The following is a 19154-nucleotide window of genomic DNA, read 5'->3' as shown; positions in this document are numbered from 1 at the left end:
TGTGTATATGTTTTCCTGTGTGTGTGCATGTGTTTATGTGTATATGGGTGCTTGTGTGTATGTAAGTGTATATGTGTGTATGCATATGTGCGTATGTTTGTGTTTCTGTGTATGTGTGTGTTGATGTGTGTATGTGAGTATGTGTGTATGTGTGTATGTGTATGTGTGTGTTTGTGTGCGTGTGTTTGTATGTATGAGTGTGTGTATATATGTGTTTGTGTGTATGTGTGTATATGTGTGTATATATGTGTCATGTGTGTGCTTGTGTGCGTGTTTGTGTGTATATATGTGTGTGTCTGTATGTGTGTATGTGTGCATATGAATGTGTATATGAGTGTGTGTGTATGTGTGTGTTTGTGTGTACGTGTGTGTGTGTGTGTGTGTGTGTCCAGCCCTGACCCCCTCCGCCACCTCCCGGCCCATCTCTCGGGGAGCCGCATGGGGCCGGCCAGACTGGCCTTGCGGGGGGATCCCCGCCTGGGCCGCTCACCGGGTCCGGGTGTAGGGGTAGGCGTTCCAGGACTCCTCGACCACGCGCAGGGCGGCCTTGGGCAGGATGGCGCGGAACCAGCCGGGGATGTGCATGCCCACGTGGTAGACCTTGTGCGTGTACTGCCCGGAGCCGCCGGGGCCGTCCGTGTAGGGCCGGTTCTCCAGGATCTCCACGCCGCTGCCCTCGCCGTAGGTCTCGTTCCGGCTCTTCTTCTGTGGGGACGGAAGCGCCGTGATGCGCGTGGGGTGGGCGTGCCCGCAGAGGGCAGGGCCCAGAGAGGTCGAGCTCCGTCAGGCCCCCGCCCAGCCCCCAGAGCCCGGCGCCCGGTCAGTGTGGGGTGCTCCCAGGCTCCCGAGAGCAGCTCGGGCGGGTCTGTCCGGCTGGGCCTGCAGGCTCCGCGGGGACCCCGGGAAGGAGAAGCAGGCGCACGGGGCGGCCGGGACCAGGAGCCGGCCGTGCGGAAGCCGCTGTGGCCTCCCCAGAGCGGCAGAATTGAGCAGGAAGTTTCTCATCCGAGAGTCGCAAGGTCCAGAATCAGCCCACAACGGCAAGGCAAGAAGGGAAACCAAAGAAGCTGCTCCACTGAGACATCAGTGAACCCACAACTTGGGGCGCACCCGGCCTGCCTCTCCAGAACCACGGCACCCAGCGCGATGGTGCCACTGTTATGTCTCTCTCTCTCTCTCTGGACCACACCCAGCCGTGCTCAGGGCTGACTCCTCGCTCTGTGCTCAGGGATCACTCCTGCCGATGCTCAGGGAACCATCTGGGACACCAGGGGTTGAACCGGATCCGCTGTGTGCAAGGCAAGCACCCCCTACACAACCTCTCCAGCCCTTCTCATTTTCTAAATAAAACTGACTGCAAAGAAAATTTAAGCAAGGAGGTAAAAGGTTTGTATTTAGAAACGACAAAACCATGAAATATTGTAAGGAATGATAAGTACCGGGCCAGGGCGATGCTTACGTAGAGCCCTGCCTTGCACACGTGAAGTCTGGTCCGACCCTTGGTACGGGGGCGTGGGGGGGAGGGGGGAGAGAACAAATGACGAACAGACGGCTTTGCTCGTGTGTTCGCGAGCTGAGCCCTGTGCTAGGGGCACCCACAGTCCCGGCGATCCTGACTCCAATCCCAGAGGGGTTTTGACGGAAAGGGAAAACATAGCCTAAAATTTGTCTGGGTTTTCAGGGGCCTGAAAACCAGAACAATCCGGAAAATAAAGCAAAGGCCCAGGAGAGTGTTCCGGGGACTGGCCGGGTCCCCACCCACTGCCCTGGTCTGAGATCTCCGGGCCTTATGAGTCGTGGTCCTGCTGCTCCCAGGCCCCTGAGCACTCTGGGGAGCACCCAACCCTGCAGAAAGCCAACACAACAGACCCGAGCCCTCACGACACTTTCAGCAGAACAACAGTAGCCCAAACGGGCTGGGGGAGAGGCCCTGGGGGGCGGCGAGGGCCCGTGAGCCCCGGGAGCCAATGACCATTGGTAGGGGTGAGGATCTTCCCTACAAACGCTCCTGCACAAGCTCTCCCTGCATGAGAGACGCAGGTTCACTGCCTCCTACGGGCTTGAGGCTTGAAGGCCGACGTCTAAGAGCCCAGACGGAGACTCGGGGGGACCTTGCTTGGCCCTAGATACGGTCGTGACTGATTTTTGAGGGGGTTCGTTTTGAACTTTGGGGTGAGATGTGTCAGCCCACAATATCAGCAGCAACTTCCTGGCAGTGGGGGAGGCTACTCTGGTTCTTGGGGGGTGGCGTGTTGACCCTGGTGGTGGCTGGGGACCAGGTGGTGCTGGGGACAGAATTCGGGCCTCCTGCACACAAAGGCTGCACTCAGCCCTGATGGTTTCTGAAACACGCGGCCAGCGGGCCCGGGCTGGCTAGCAGATGCGCTGGCCCCGCAGGGGAGGCCTGGGTCCGACTCCTGCCACTGCAGATGGTAACGCACAGAAACCAAAGGGACAAACGAATGGAAGATCAAAAACATAAATTAACCAAAGAAGAGGGAAAAGTTGAAAACAAAATCCTGACGCAGGTGTGTTCACGGAGCTGCCGAAGGCAACAGCCAGGATGTGGGAACTGCAAAGGCCAAGGGCAGGTGGACAGGCCGTGTCCTGGTCCGCGTGTGCAATGGAATACTACACAGCCTGGAAAAAGAGGAAATCCCGCCACTAGCTGCAGCCTGCTCGGAACTGGAAGCGCCAGGCTGGACGGAATGGGCCCGAGGGAGGAGGACCAGCAGCAGCCGGGGAAACACCCCCGCCCACTGGGAAAGAGACAGCTGTGACCCAGAGGACGCTGGCCAGCAAGTGAGAGCGCTGCCGTGGAGAATGAATCTCGACAGGGTGACACGAGTTCAACAGAGAACTCCATCCCGAGCGCTCGGAAAACTCCAGCAGACGCGTCTCAAGCTCCGGACAGACACACGGAGTGGAGCAGCCCGTGGGTGGACGGTGGGTGGACACGCGCCCCCACCCTGGCCCCGGCAGCTCCTACTCCCACCTGCCGGGAGTCGGGGTCTGTGCAGGTGCAGCTGGTCAGAGCGAGGGGCTTGGCACCGGAGCTCCTGCCGACCGCCCCTGAGCACTGCCTCGGGGGCACCCCCAAACACAAGAGGAGATCCGCCGGCACTGAGATCTCCAGGGAGAGGAGACGGGCAGAGCCAGACGGCACAGAGGACGAGGCGCTGAGGGGTGAGGGGCCTGCACCCAGCCCCGCCCCACCCAGCCCCACTCACAAGCCTCCTCCCTAGCCCCCTGTGGCCCAGAAAACGGGCCCAAGACTGAGAGGAAGGGAGTCGGAAGGGGGCCCGGGCACCTCGGGGTCCCCAGAGCTGCGGCTGCCAGGGAGCGAGGGGAGGGGGGGCACGGGGCAGGGGCAGCTAGAGCAGGCGGGTGGCGCTCCCAGAAGCCCCTGGGTCTGGGGGGTCCTCAGGCCCCTCGGCCCTGGGCTCTGCCCTGCACACGTCCTTCCCGGGCCTCTGCTCCCCCTCCCCCCTACTCTCCCCTCCCCGGGCCCCGCAGCAGCCCTGGCCCAGGCACTGGGCCACCTTTGGGCCATGGACTACAGGCTGGGGGTCCGGTCTCACCGCCTGGCTCACAGCCAGGCAAGTGCCTGAAGCCAGAGAGCCTCCCTGGCGCCCCCTGCAGGCGCCCCGGCATACTGCTAACAGCCGGGCCAGCACACAGGCCGCCCCCGTGTTTGAGCCTTTGCAGGGGAGGTTTGGGGGTCTCTGGGGGCACAGGGCCACACCTGGGGGTGCTCAGGGGACCATGTGGGGGAGCGTGGGGAGAGTGGCAGGTGCGTGGGGGAGTGGGGGGCAGGGGTGTGGGGAGGGTCTTTGCACAGGAGGATGGGACCATCGCTTAGACACACCTCCCCTGAGGGCGCGCTGGGTGCCTGGAGGGGCTGAGTTGGGGGCTCAGAACAGGCTCTTCTAGGGCGGGGGAGGGGCGGCTCTGCTCTGAGCTGCTGACAGGGCCCCTCGGGGCCGCACCCAGGGATAATTAGGGTCGAGTGGCTGGACAGGGGGCCGAGAGGCGCCCCTGAGGCTGGGCGCAGGGCAACGTCCCTGAGGGGCTGAGCTGACTGGGGGCCTCCTGGGTCGGGGGGCTGCAGGGAGCGGCCACAGGGGGACGGGCACCAGTGGGGGGGGGTGCAGGGCCAGGGGCACCAGGAAGGCGGGAGCTGGGAGGGGCCCCCAGGGACGGGGGACAGGGGTCGGGTCTACCCACGAGCCCCCAGACACTGGAGCTGCTGGGGGCGGTCAGGATCCGGCTGGACTCCGGGCCCCGTGCTCCTGGCCGGTGGCCTCTGCACCTCCTGCTGCCCTCCCCCTCGCGCGGGTGCGGGCCCACCTGGATCATGTAGAGCTGGGCGATGCGGTACTCCTCCACAGTCATGGGCAGGGGGATGCGGTACTCCTTCACGATCATCTTGGACGCCGCCTTCCCGCCGGTGGGAGACAGTCGCGGGGTGCTGGGCGCGGCTGCTTACACGGCCATGACAGGGCTCACCGAGGACCCCTGCGCGGGAGGACACACCAGGGTCACTTCCTGCAGAGGAGGGGGGCCCCGAGCTCGGGCGGCCTGAGGGGACACGTCATGGTGCCACCCCCAGAGCCCAGCCTGCAACCTGGAGACCCATGTTCCGGCTTCGGGGCTGGCTGAGGAGTCTCGAGAGGACACGGGTGGGCCCTGGTCAGGACACGGGGCTGGGGTCCCCGCGTGGGGGCTGGCGGGCGGGGAGACCCCGCGCGAGCCGGAGCTTCCCCAGGACGTGAAGGAGGTGGGCGGCTGGCGGGGTGCTGAGGGGCCGCTGGTGACAGGGAGGTGTGGGGGGGAGGGCAGGAGAGCGGGGGGGGGGGGTGCGGGGGCCGGGGCGTCACGGTGGAGGCACTGAGTCACCTGTGGTGAAGCACAGTGGGCACATGCAGGTGAGGGACGGCACACCGGGCTCGGGGGGCTCGGGCGGGGCGGGGGCTCTCCTCAAGGGTCCCCAGAGCACAGCCCACGGGCTCCGAGCACTGCTCCCCCAGAGCGAGCGACTGGGTCCTAGGAAGCTGCTCTAGGCCCGCGCGAGGGGCAGTAGGCTCACGGCGCACGCGGCTGACCTGGTTTGATCCCAGGACCCCCGGGGCTCCCCGAGCCCCACCAGGGCTAGTCCTGGAGCACAGGGCCGGGAGGACGCTCCCTGGGCACCTAATAAGTGAAACCCAGCAAACAACTCCGCCACGGACCGTGCCACTAAGGCGGCCAAGGGCACGGGGCTCGCCCCCGCCCCACAGGGCCTGGCCCCAGGGACGAGCACCACGGCGGGGGGGACGGCCCGCAGGCCCACCCCGCGTCCAAGGGGCCAGGGAGAAAGTTCCAGCAAGAGTATTCAAAGTGGCCCCCACACGGGCTGGGCCCCAGGGCCCAACGCCAAGCCCAGCCCCCGGTAGCAGTTAGGACCCCGCCGCCACCCTGCACCCTGCACCCCGCCATGCCCCAGTTCTCGCACACAGGCCCGGCTGGGGCTGAGACGGTCAGTCGTGTCCCCACACTCCTGGCCCCAGGGTCCTCGCCAGCCCCTCTGGGAGGTCCCAGAACACAACACGAACCGACAATGAAACAAACCCTGTGACGGGGGAGAGATGGGGGGGCTCCATCCTGCTCCTCCACGGCCCCGTTGCTCCCTCCCACCCTTTGCTCGAGACCCTCCTCGCTGTCCTCCTGGTGGGAGCCCCCTTCTCCCGCCACCAGGGAGAGCACAGGGCAGCTGCGGGACCCCTGCAGCCCCTTACCCCCGAGAGAAAGGCGGGTGGGGGGCTGCTGACCACTGAGCCGGGGACCGGGTGGGCGCCCAAACCAGAGCCCCTCTCCCTGGCCCCTGGAGAGCTGGGGGTCCGTGTGCTGCTGGGGACTGCAGGTGGGGGCCCACCTCGCCCGCGGGAAGTCAGGCCCCCAGCTCCTGGGTCTCCACAGAGCCGCCGGGCAGCCCCCACCCCAAGGGGCGGTAAAGCCCTGGTCCGGCGCCCGGGCACGCCGGGTGTCCCCCCGCCCCCGGCCACTGGACACCGCCATCGGGCCTCGATCCTGCTCCCCGCCCCCACCGCGCCCTGGCCACCTCCACACCTGCTTCACCGTCCCGGAGACTTTCCTCTTGGCTGGGGGCGCGGGGGCTCGGGTGGGCTCAGGGCCGGCCTGGCAAGCACCAGCCCGTGAGTCGAGCGTGGGTGAACCCAGCGGGTGACCCCGGCAGCTCCGACACTCAGGGGCTTGTGAGCCCCGTCCAGGGGCGCCCCCAGTGCGCACGGGTGACCCCTGCCACAGCAGACACAGGCTGATCCCTCCCGGCCCCCCACCCCGCTCCCCGCAGTCTCACACACGCTGCCTCCCCCCGGGAATAAGGACGTCTCGGCACCCGACATCAGCCCCCTGAGCGAAAGCGCCCCGACCCCAAGGCCCCACCCCAGTGCCCGGGGCCCCCAACCCATGCCCGAGTCGCCAAGCCCAGGCCGCGGCTCCTGTCCCCGGGGCCCGGGCGGCTGCAGATGGCACGCGGCTGCGCTCAGCTCCCGGCCTGCTCCTCTGAAGGTTATTTTTACTCGGAGCTGCTCATTTTCCGCGCGCGCTATTTGTAGACTCCTCAGAGACTCGGGACCGAGGCGCTGGTGGCTTTTGGAGAGGGTTTACACGCGGCCCCCGCAGGGGAGAGTCCCCAGCTCCCCGAGGCAGGTGGCAGGACCCCGCCGGGCCTGCAGTCGCCCCTGGACCTAGCCCCCCTGCTGGCTCCTCCTGCTCCCCCCCGCCCCTCCCGCCCCCATGCCAGGCTCCCTCTGCCCCTCTGCTCTGAGGCTCATTTCTGGAGCACGAGCCACGGGACTGGGGCCCGTGTCAGCCCCATCCTGTCGTGCTCCTCTGGGGGCACAATGCCTCCCCCGGCCACAACGCCCCTTTCTCTGAGTGGCCTGGACACTGCCCGCCTGGCCTGCGCTGCCTCTCCCCCACCCAAGCCGGCACATTCCTCTCCCCGTTCCCAAAGGGGACCCCAAGGCTGCCCGTGGGGCCCGGGCGGGAGGCTATGTAGGCAGCGACAAGACAAATTCTCTAAGTCGCAGGCTAAGGGCTCCTATTTTTTTTCCTGGGGGAAGGTGCTCAGGGCTCAGTCCTAGAGGGACTCAGGAGAGCCCGTTCAGAGCCAGGGATCCAAGGGGGGTTGCCACAGGCAGAGCCGGAGCCTGGACCCCGGCCTGCCCCTCGGTCCCTGGGCTACTTAGGACAGAACCACAGTGATGCCAAGCTGGTTGACTTCGGGAAAAACTAAAACCAGGGAGCAACTTACTGCATTGATTTCGTTCTGTCATTTCACCGAGAAGACCTTACATCTCACCTCGATTCTCTACCAAAGTGAGGGAAACACTGTCCGGGGTCCGGGGTGGCTCAGGAGCGAGAAATGCCACCTCACGGGCCCGCCCAGCAAGGCCCCCCAGGCCCCGCCTGAAAGCTGTGTGAGCACAGAGCCCAGAGCGCGTGTGACCCCCGGTGCTCCGGCAATGGGAGGGGAAGCTTCCTTTTAATCCTAGGGCCAGGGGCTGGAGCAATAGCACAGCGGGGAGGGCATTTGCCTTGCACACAGCTGACCCGGGGTCGATCCCTGGCATCCCATAGGATCCCCCGAGCACCGCCAGGAGTAATCCCTGAGTGCAGAGCCAGGAGGAACCCCTGAGCATCATCGGGTGTGACCCCCCCAAAAAAAGTCCTCGGGCTAGAAAGAAACTTTGGGGGGCTGGAGTGATAGCACAGTGGGGAGAGCGTTTGCCTTGCACGAGTCCAACCCGGGTTCGATTCCCAGCATCCCATATGGTCCCCTGAGCACTGCCAGGGGTAATCCCTGAGTGCAGAGCCAGGAGTAACCCCTGTGCATTGCCGAGTGTGACCCAAAAAGCAAAAAAAAAAAAAAAGAAACTTTGGGGGCGCCCCGGGCTTGAGCTCCCGCCCAGCCTAAGGCCCAGCCCTGCCAGGGTGACCCTGAGCACTGCTGTGTGTGGCAAAACAAACAGATTTAAGTTGTAATTTAAAAAAGCAGCAGGCCGGAGCGACAGTGCAGCAGGTGAAGAGCTTGTCTTGCACGTGATGGCCACAGTCCACCCCTGAGCCCCACCAGGAGTGGGCCCCGAGCACCTCCTTACATGGCCAAAACCCGAAATAAGTAGGTCAATAAAATGAAAACAAACAACTCTGGGTGGGGGAGTGGGCAGTGGGGCTGGCGTGGGCACCGGCTTTGCTGCTAGAGCAACCGACGCTTTCCTTTAAAAAACAGAACTTCAGGGGCTGGAGAGATAGCACAGCGGGTAGGGCGTTTGCCTTGCACGCGGCCGACCCGGGTTCAAATTCCAGCGTCCCATATGGTCCCCTGAGCATGACCAGGGGTAATTCCTGAGTGAAAAGCCAGGAGTAACCCCTGTGCATTGCCAGGTGTGACCCAAAAAGCAAAAAAAAAAAAAAAAAAAAAAAAAAAAAAAAAAAAAAACACCAGAACTTCATGCAGTATCCTCCTCCTTGTAAGTCTTTCCCACCACCAACACTCTCTCTCACACCTGCGTCCGACTTTTCAACTCTCAGATGTGTCAAGTTTTCTCCCTCCTGCTCTTTCGAGGCAGCGCGTCCCGCCACCGCCAGCCAGCTTCTCGTGCGTCCTTCCGTCTTCTCTCCGGGCGTTTTCCTCGCTCCGGAGCGAGGCTGAGCCCCGTGACTTTCGTCCGAAGTTTCCCTCCCCGCCACTCATCTTGGATGCTGCTGAAGTTGTTTCATTTACTTCATTCTGCTCCAAGGCCCCTTGTCCATCCTGCACTGGCTGTTCTTGAAGACCCCCTGGTGAAAAGGCCACAGGGGTCTTCGCGAGTCCACGCGCAGCCACAGAAGTGACGAGAAATTCCCTGTACGCTGAGTGACGGGTCAGCCCGAGGCCAGCCGGACCCGGCTTGGACACCATCCACGGGTTCTGCTTATTTGGTTTCGGTCTTTGGGAGCCTCGCCCAGCACTGCTCCGGGGCCTCTCCTTGGGGGTCCCTCCCGGAGGTGCTGGGGGCCTCGGGCAGGGGGGAGCCAGCCCCACGGTCTCCGGGGACAACTGGGCTCCCCCTGGCGTCTCCGTACAGCTGGACGGTCTGTGCTCCCTGCCTGCGCCCGGGACTCCTGGGGCCCCCAGAGCGCCCCTGCACCAGGGCAGAGTGTGTGAGGGGGGCCGCAGGCAGGGCACCCCGGGGGGCGGTCTGGCACCCGAGGGAGGGACCCTTGTGCAATCCGCAATCCTGCCTGGCTGGAACTCAGCGGGCGGGCCTGGGCCGGGCCTCTGTCTGCTGATGCTGAGGAACCGTTTGGCGGAGCAAGGGGGGGGCCGCGTGGGGGGTCCCCTGAAACTCGCCCGGCTCTGATTCTAACAGTGAACTGAGCTTGTCTGCCCTTTCTTACACTTCTTGGTGTTTTGTCTCGAGTCTGCCGCTTCCTCTCTGCTGTGCTTGTCCTACTTCTTTCTCACTGACGTCTGTCTCTGTCTCTCATAGGTTGCGCTTTCTTTGCGTTTTTCTACAGCCGAACCCACAAGGTTGTTTTTTTTTTTTCAGTTTCTGGGCAGGGGCAGAGAGTGCAGCCACCTCTGCTGCACCACGCGGCCCGCCAGGATCTCTCGGCCGTGGGAAACCCGCCCACGTGCGCAGGGTGCTGTCGATAAAGCTTTATGGGCAACCGAGACGAGCAAGGGCGAGCAAAGAGCGCGGCCTTCCGCCACAGGCCCTGCCTCCCCCCAGCAAGACCCGGCCTCCAGGCCCCTCTCCGGGCCTGCACTCAGCAGAGGCGTCTCTGTTCTCCGCAGGAGGAGGGACCAGGCCGGCTGGCCCCAAGCTCGGCTTCCTCATTTATCCCCGACACGGTGGTCACCCCCAAACCTCTTCCTGCAGGCTGGAGGCGCTCGGCGCGTCTCTGCCGTGAGGGTGGGCTGGCCCCCGAGCCTTCCTTCCCGCCCAAGCCCACGAGTGTCCCCCGTGGGAAGCGAATCCCCCTGTTCTCGGGACAGGCACAGACATGAACTCCACTCGGGCCCTAGGCCCCAGGAACACGCGATTCCAAGTCAACGCTAAGGAAAGAGCCGCGGGAGCCGGTGCCTCCACCTTCGGAGAGGAGCTGGGCGCACGGGGGGCGCGGGGGCACCGGCAGGCACTGCCCCTGCCGGGAAAGATGGACACCTCCTGCGACTCAGGGGTCCTGGGCCCCCAGGCCACTCCGTGCGGTGCTAAGCAGACCCCGTGCCCGGTGGAGTAAGCTCCACCACCGCTGGCGCGGCTCCCGTCCCAGCTGCCCACTGGCCGGGGGCCCCGGGGCCTTCCAGCACAACCTGGGCCCCCAGCGGCCTCCCCGAGCTCCCCTGCCCCTGCAGAAGCCGGAGAGACCCTCGCGGGCTCGCTGGCGCCGACGTGGGCCCAGAGGGCGCTAGTGAAAGCAGCCGGAAGGGGGGCGCGGGAGGTGGCTAGAGGCCGCAGTGTGGGGTCTCCCTCCCCGTGCCCCGGGGGCAGCGTGTCCCAGACCCTCCCGAGGACAGGCGTGGGTGAAAGGCTGCAGCGAGACCAGGGCCCGGCCGGCCTGCCGGACAGAGGGCAGGGGTGCACGGCCGCTGGGGAGCCGGGGGCGGCCCAGCCCCCACGCGAGGGGCGTGCAGCGCCGGTCAAAGGCCTGGCTGTCCGCGCAGAACCCCGGGGACCACGGCACGCACAGTCAGGGCCCTCGACCGTCCACTGCGCAGTGCGTGAGCGCCGAGCAGAGGCTGGAAATAGCTCAGCTCAGACTAAAAATAGCCTCACCTCGCTCCGGCGGGCACCGCAGCCCCTCCCAGGCCACGGCTCGGCCACGCCAGCCGCCCCCGCACTCCCGCACCGCACTGGGGACACGGCAAGGACGGCCAACACAGGGAAGCAAAGTGCGCGCGCGCGCACACACACACGCACACCCATATACACACACACTCATACACACACACTCATACACACACGCCCATACATACACATACTCCATACACAAACACACACCCATCCACACACACACACCCATCCGTACACACACCCCCATCCACACACACATCCACACACTCATACACACACACCCCATCCACACACACACACACACATACACTCACTCATACACAGCCCCCATCCACACACCCAACCACACACCCCCCATACACAAATAAACACCCATCCACACACACCCATCCACACAGATACACGTACACCCATCCACACCCATCCACACACTCACCCATACACAAACACACACCCATCCACACACTCACCCATCCACACACACACACCCATCCACACCCACCCACACACATACCCATACATACGCCCATATACACCCTCATACACACATACATACATACACACCCACACCCACTAATATGCCTAATACCCATATACACACGTCTACACACATGCACCACTCACAAGCACATGTGCACACATGCACACACACATGCATGCAGACATGGGCACACACGAGGAAAATGCACCCCACACGCGTACCCCGGCGCAGTGACTGCACACTCTCGGACAGCCCCTGACATGCACTCACGCGCTCTCACTCACGAGTCCCAGGAGCGCACGCAGAGTGCTCCCGAAGCACAGCGGCCTGCCCTGACCGAGGCCCGCGGTGGGAACCGCGAGGGAGAGGCCCCAGGGCCACAGGAGACCTCAGGTGGGTGCGGGCACACAGGCAGGGCTGGCGGCTGAATTCTGCAGCCTCAGAGCCAGACCTTGGGGGACGCTGCCCTCTGAGGGGCCCCGGCACAGCGGGGAGGGCACGGGCCTTGCCGCCGCCGGGTTCAACCCCGTGCCTCAACGGTCCTCCCCACCCGGCACCCCGAGCATCGCTGGGCGTGGCCCCAGGTCTATGAAAGAGAAAGGGAGAGGGAGAGGGAGAGGGAGAGAGAGGGGAGAGGAGGGAGCCTCAGCTCGGTGGCCCCGCGGGGAGGGAGGCCGAGGGCGGCTCTGACAGCCCAGCCTGCTGGGGGCGCCAGCCACGTGTGGGGGCGCGGGCCTGGGTCTGGGCTCACCCCTCACCCCAACACAGGTCCAGCTGGAGGCCGCCAGAACGCCCCGTGGCCCGCTCTTATCTTAGAGAACCAGGCCTGACACACGCGCACACACCCTCACTGCACACATGCTCACACACACCTCTCATACACCTGCATACACATGTGCGCGCACACACACACACACCCTCTCTCTCACACACACCCACACACACCCCCACTGCACACATGCTCACACACCCTCTCACACACACCCTCTCTCTCACACACACCCTCTCTCACACACACACCCTCTCTCACACACACACACTCTCTCACACACACACACTCTCTCACACACACACTCTCTCACACACACACCCTCTCTCTCACACACACACCCTCTCTCTCACACACACACCCTCTCTCACACACACACACTCTCTCACACACACCCTCTCTCACACACACACCCTCTCTCACACACACACACACCCTCTCTCACACACACACCCTCTCTCTCACACACACATGTACATACCCTCACTGCACACATGCTCACACACCCTCTCACACACACACCCTCTCTCTCACACACACACCCTCTCTCTCACACACCCCCTCTCTCTCACACACACACCCTCTCTCACACACACCCTCTCTCTCACACACACCCTCGCTCTCACACACATGCACACACCCTCACTGCACACATGCTCACACACCTTCTCATACACCTGCATACACATGTGCGCGCGTGCACACACACCCCCTCTCTCACACACACACCCCCTCTCTCTCACCCACACACCCACACACACCCCTCACTGTACACATGCTCACACACCCTCTCACACACCCGCATACACACACGCACGCACACACACACTCTCTCTCTCTCTCTCACACACACACACACACACACACACACACACACACACACTCTCGCACTCACCCCCACTCCCACTCTCCGCACGCTGGAAGCAGCTCGGCAGTGCTGTTGGGGTCCCGTGAACACTCACCCCCCGTGACCCCCCCACCTGATGGGGGCCCCTACTCCTCACTGGCCCCAAGTAGGGGAGATGGGAGACGGTGTCCCCCCGAAAGCCCCAGACTTCTAGACCGAGTAAAGAGAGGACGGGGGGTGTCGAGGTCCGGGGGGTGTCGGGGGAGCCCGGCAGCGGCTGGGGGCTCAGGATCTCGGGGACGGCACTGGGTGCTTGGCGGGGAGCCCTGCCACAGCCCATCCCGTGTGGGTCCCGGGCCGGGGGGTGCAAGCTCAGCGCCCCAGCACAGACACGGGGATGGCGGGTGCAGTGACCCCGGAACTACAGGGGGCGGTGGGCTGCGGGTGGTCCAGGGGCGCCTGAGGCACGGGGCCGGGGAACAGGCCCGTGTCCTCTGCCCAGCCCTGGTGTGGGCAGGCCCCAGCCCACGGGGAGCCGGCCCTCACCCACAGACGGACAGACGGACCAAGGGACGGCGGGCAGACGGGAGCGGCAGAGACGGGGCGGCCAGGGGCAGTGGCTGCCCGGAGGCCACAGGAAGGAATCGCAGCCCAGCCCAGAGCAAGGGGGCGGCCAGACACGCACCACGGCCAGGGCCAACTGCCCGGACCCCCCGCCTCAGCCCACCAGGAGCAAAGCCCTGCGGACGGCTGGCCAGCAGCAAGGGCGGGGGGCAGTGGGGGTCTCCAAAGGAAGCGGGGAGTGGGCCTTGGGGCCCCTCTGTGGTCACTCGCTAGGGCAGCCACGGGAACAAGCGCGCAGCAGGGAGTGACTTTGGGGCTGACCGCACGGGCGAGAGCAGGACACAGCCTGGCTGACCGCACGGACGGAGCAGCGTCAAGCCTGGCTGACCGCAGGGAGGAAGCAATCCCTCCCTCCCCCCTGCAGGGAAAGAGCTGAGCCGGGCTGACCACGGCCAGCAGGCAGGGTTGGGGAGGGGGGCCATGGAGCTGAGGACCCCACCCGCGCCCACCTGGGCCACCGTGCCCGAGCTGCCCGTCAGGCCCGCCAGAGCTCTGGGACGCCGCCAGGCGGGGGTGGGCCCTGCAGGTCCCTGCGCCCCCCTAGGCCTGCCCTGCCCGCTCTGCGGAGGGCCCAGCTGAATCTTCTAGAAGCTTGGCATGAACAGCAAGGGCTCCCAGGCTCTCCTGCTGGGGGGGCAGTGTCCAGGACAGGTTACGGCGTCTGTGTGTCGGGGGGTCACGCCAGCACCCAAAGGCCCCGCGGGGCCTGCCTGGCTTGTGTCCAGCCCACAGTGCTCCGCGGGCACTGCCAGAGCCTTCGGGTGAGAGGCCCAGAGCCTGCAGGGCACCAGGGCCAAGGCGACCCCTGGCCAGTCCCCCCCGCCCCCCGCAGACCCTCGCCTCCTGCCCCCCGGCCAGCGTTGTGTCGGTCCCTGTCCCTGGGGGCCCTTCCCAGCCCGCGACGCCGGTCACTCTCCTTCATTGAGTCCCAGGGAGAGGCCGTGGTGAGAGTCCCCGCTGGTGTCAGTGTGGCCGGGAGGGGCCCCCGGGGTCAGCGCTAGCCCACCTCGGGGAGGCCCTTTCGTGACGTGCCGGCTTGGGGGCCTCCTGCCTCCTCAGCCCGCAACACTCCCCTGGCCACCGTCAGCGCCCGACATCTCTGCCCCCGAGACGCGGTCCCGGCCAGCACAGGGCAGCCCACCCTGCAGGGCGCCCAAGGGCCGGGGGGACAGCGTCTGAGCTGGCCAGGAGTGTCACAAGGCAGGCGGGTCCCACAGCACCAGGCCTCCCCTCTGTTGTCTCACCCAGGGCCTGCGCCCGGCGCACACACGGCCGTACTGGGTGACCCAGTGCCGGCCCTCAAGCTCAGGCTGGGGGTCCGCCTGTCCCCCCCAGCACGTGCCTGAGCCCTGGAGCTGTGGGGGGCCGTGAGGGTCCTGCTGGGAGCAGGGGCCACAGGGTGCAGGAGCTGGGGGGGTCTGTCCTATCGGTGCAGGGCCCAGGGGAGACCCTGGCCCTGTGGGGGTCCCCAGCAAAGGCAGATCCGCGAGCATGCACACACTCACACGTGCATGCTACATGATCACGCATGTGTGCCCTCTCGGCCCTGCACTTCTGAGGCGTGGGGGTCTCTCACCCCTCCCCTTGGCTCAAGGCCCCTGCAGCCCAGGATCGAGGGCTGGTTCCTGGGCTACTCCCGCAGCGTGGGAGGGGAGGGGTGGGAGGGGGGCGGCCACCTCGTAGTCAGAGAGCGGAGGGCACGGCACTGCTGGGGCAGGGGGGCAGAGCAGGGGGAGACCTGAGTTTGGGAGCCTGAGTGTGAGTGCACTGTGTGTGTGTGTGTGTGTGTGTGAGTGCAGTGTGTGTGTGTGAGTGAGTGAGTGCAGTGTGTGTGTGTGAGTGCACCGTGTGTGTGTGTGCACCGTGTGTGTGTGAGAGTGCAGTGTGTGTGTGTGTGAGTGCACTCTGTGTGTGTGTGTGTGAGTGCACTGTGTGTGTGTGAGTGTACCATGTGTGTGTGTATGTGTATGTGTGTGAGTGCACTCTGTGTGTGTGTGTGAGTGCAGTGTGTGTGTGTGTGTGTGTGTGTGTGTGTGAGTGAGTGCAGTGTGTGTGTGTGTGTGTGTGTGTGTGTGTGTGTGTGTGCTGGCCGTCAGCAGGGGTGGGTCAGACTTTGGGGGTCCTGTCTGGCTCTTCCTCAGGAGGCGCCGCCCCCCAGCTCCCCGCCTGGGAGAAAGCCGGGCCCAGGAGTCAGACCCGGCGCCCGGGGGCTGTGGGGGTGGGAGACAGCCTGGCTCCCCTTCCCGGAAGGCGCCCCCACCGGCCCCTCACACCCTCAGCAGCTCTCAGGGTTCCGGCTCCCTGAGGAGGGGGTCTCCCGGAGGGCGCGGGGGCTGGGGAGGGGGTGCAGCACGTTACAGCTGGACTGAGAGGCTCACGCTGAGAACGGGAGAGACCCCAGGGCAGAGCGCCGCCCCCCCCACCCGGGCTGGGTCCTCGGATGCTCCTGGGGGCCGCCCACCCTCTGGTTTCCAGCCAGCAGCAGCACCCCTGCACCCGCTCCCAGCCGGCAGCCGAGTCCAGATGCGGGAATGTCATCAGGAGGGGCCTGCGTGCAGGAGGCGGGCAGAGGGCCGCACGCGTCCCTCTCCCAAGGGGGACAGAGGCCAGCGCCCAGGAAGCACCCTGCAGGGCCCCCCCCACAGACCAGACCCCCCAGGGCACCCCAGAGCCAGTCGGCCAGCGAGTGCCAGCTGCGGGGACGCGGGGACGGGTCCTTCTATTCATAGAGCAGCCGCCTCCCGAGGGCCCGTTTCAGCCACGGCTTCTAAGAACAGGCGCGTGCGGGCGGGGCTCACTTCCCTGCACGGGGACAAGGACGCCCGCGGGCTCGGCCGGCCGCTGCGTGGGCACAGAGGTGACAAGAAGGGGGGTCACTGTCCCTCCCCTCCCCCAGGGTGCACCAACGACTGTCTGGACACAGACTGGACGCCCTGGCTGGCCCCAGGCCCCAGAGCACGGGGTGCTGTCCAGAGAGACCCGGGCAGTGGCCGTCCTGGGCTCTGGGCCACAGGCACGGGACAGCCCCCCACTGGGCTGCACGTCCAGGGAGGCAGGTGCCCCTGCCCCGGGCCATGCTGGGAGCAGGACACTGGCCCAGGGGAGTGGTCAGGGGCAGAGCGGGGAGCTCTCTGCTCCTCAGACCCCCGGGAGACGGGAGACAGCCCGCCCGCGCCCCCCATCCCTGTCCCCTCCCTCCACCCCGCCACTACAGAAACAAGCGGTCACGGTCACGGTCAGGTGACGGGAGGAGCCCTCCCCCTCCCCCAGCGCCCTGGGTGGCAGGAAGGACTCTGGGGCCTTACCTTGCGGGAGGGGGGGAAGGGGTCCGAGCAGCGCCGGGGGCCGCACGGGCCCCCCCACCTCTGCAGACATCCACGGGGCTCCCCATGGCCACCGCCTCAGGGAGTCAGCCCCGGCCAGCAGCTCTGCTGGCGCCCATGTCTGGGCCAGCAGTGGGGGGCGCTGGACGCGGGACGGACGGACGGACAGAGACGCTGCCGCGAGCCCCGGCGGGGAAGGCGGGAGGCAGGCGGGTGCGGGGGGAGGAGGAGGATCGATTCCCCTCCGCCGGGACCACTGAGCTCGGTTGCCATGGAGAACGGGGGCCGCTGGCAGAGCCCGAGGCGGGGCGCGGCATATGCTGGGGGCGGAGCCCAGCCAGTCCCGGGCGCCAGGCGGGGCCCCTGACCCGGCCACACCCGCCCGGCCCTCACCTCAGCCCCGCGGGCGGCCCGGAGACCCTCTCTGGGGACACGGGGTCCCCCTCTTCCCAGCCCCGCCCTCGAGAGCGAGCAGGGAGGGCGTCCACTCAGAGCCCCCAGCCCTGGGTCTCCCCGGGACCCTGGCACAGGCCCCGCGGGCTCTGGCGGCAGAGGAGCCGGGTAGGCAGCGGGGCCGGGCGGGCCAGCGCTCCTCACCGGGCCTGAGGCCACAGCCTGGCCCTCTCCCAGGACACAGTGTGGGGCGGGGGCGAGCCAGGCCGTGTCCCCGCAGCAGCCCCCGCCCCCGGGCGCCACTCTCTCACCTCCCCTCCCGCTTGGTTACACGCCCACGGGCGGCAGCGAAGCCGCTTTGTACCCGGCTCTCACGCATGCCCCAGACACCACCTCCCTGCACGGTGGCAGATCACACAGCACAAATTCACCCGTGTACAACACAAATTCACCGTCTCAGCCACGCTAAGCGGGGCCAGAGTGATAGTGCAGCGGGGAGGGCGTTTGCCTGGCGCGCCTCTGAGCCGGGTTCCATTCCCAGCTCCCCGCATGGTCCCCGAGCACCGCCGATGTGGCCCAAACCAGACGACAATCAGCCACGCTAACGGCCACGTCCGCTCCGTGGGCAAGGCCGCACCCTCTCTGCTGCCCGCCCCCACCCCCGATTCCCACACACAGACCGCAGACCCTGGGCCTCCGTGTCCCACCTGTCACGGGCCCTGTGCTCTCTGGTTTCCATTGCGTGGTGGGGGGCCATGTACGGCGTGCCCCCGTCCTGAACTCGTGTAGCCTCGGTGCCTGGGACTGACCCAGGTGCCACACAGTCCGGGGGGCACTCAGCCGCCACAGCCGCACCCGCCCTCAGGCTCCTGCTGCCCTCCTGCTTGGTCTGTGTGCATGTGCGCCTCACACATACGTTTGTGCATGTCCACATCTGTGCATGTGTGTGCACATATGCCTGTGTGTGCGGTGCATGCATGCTTCTGTGTTTGTGCACACACACATGTGTATGTATTGCATATATGTATATTTATGTATGCATCCGTGCATGCATGTGTCTGTGAATGTGTGTGTGTGCCTGTGCATGCATGTGCATATCTGTGCATGTATGTGTGCATGTGTGTCTATGCACAGTGTACATGCAGGCATGTGTACGTATGTGTGTGCCATGTGTATGTGCATGTGTGCCTGTGTGTATATATGTCTGTTCATGTGTGTGTATATGTGTGGGGTCTGTGCATGTACATGCCTGTGCGCATGTATGAGTGGGCATATGTGTATGCACGAAGGCCTGTGTTTATGTATATTAATGGGCCTGTGTATGTATATGTGCCTGTGTGTATGTGTGTGTGTCAATGTACGTATGTGTGCGTGCCTGTCTGTATGTATATGTGTGGGTCTGTGCGTGTGTGTCTGTATGTATGTATGTGTGCCTGTGTGTATGTATGTGGGTCTGTGCGTGTGTACCTGTGTGTGTGCCTGTGTACACGTATATGTATATATACCTGTGTGTGTGTGTGCCTGTATGTGTGTGTGTCTGTGCACGAGTCAACAGGACGCCCTCGGAGTCGGCCCTTGGAGACCTGGAATACACACCGGCCCAGTACCCCGTCACCAGGCTGCCTGACCTCCCTCCTGCTCACTGGAAGGGGGCAGAGTCGCTGTCTGGGGCTCTTGCTGCTGCAGTCTGGGTGCTGGACAGACGGCTGGACTCGTGGCACCCGCCCGCCCCACGCGGCTCGGTCCCCTCACAGCCCGCCCGGTCCCTGAAGCTGGGGCCCAGGAGCGGGGACGGCCTGCAGGGCTCCCGTCCCGCTCCGGGGTACGCGGACTGGCCTCAGCGGCCCCACTGGGCGCCCCCTTACCCTGG

The 19154-nt window shown here is 65.4% G+C and overlaps 1 protein-coding gene across 4 annotated transcripts in view; it reads right to left on the bottom strand.

Moving 5' to 3' along the window:
* PITPNM2 (phosphatidylinositol transfer protein membrane associated 2) overlaps positions 1-19154 on the bottom strand; it is a 58054-nt gene that overhangs the window by 16452 nt on the left and 22448 nt on the right. For 3 of the 4 annotated variants that reach the window (XM_055117892.1, XM_055117895.1, XM_055117894.1), the window contains exons 2-3: positions 4351-4518; positions 491-705 (exon numbers count right to left, since the gene is read on the bottom strand). In XM_055117892.1, the coding sequence (XP_054973867.1) occupies positions 491-705; positions 4351-4428 (293 nt within the window). In that variant the 5' untranslated portion in view covers positions 4429-4518. Of the gene's footprint in view, positions 1-490; positions 706-4350; positions 4519-16873; positions 17282-19154 lie in introns of those variants that run through there. The other variant, XM_055117893.1, reaches the window with a different exon arrangement.

This window comes from Sorex araneus, chromosome 9, assembly GCF_027595985.1.
Source record: "Sorex araneus isolate mSorAra2 chromosome 9, mSorAra2.pri, whole genome shotgun sequence".
NCBI classification, from domain to species: domain Eukaryota; kingdom Metazoa; phylum Chordata; class Mammalia; order Eulipotyphla; family Soricidae; genus Sorex; species Sorex araneus.
The sequence above is the reverse complement of the archived record's forward strand: the minus strand, read 5'-3'. Positions and strand labels throughout refer to the sequence as shown.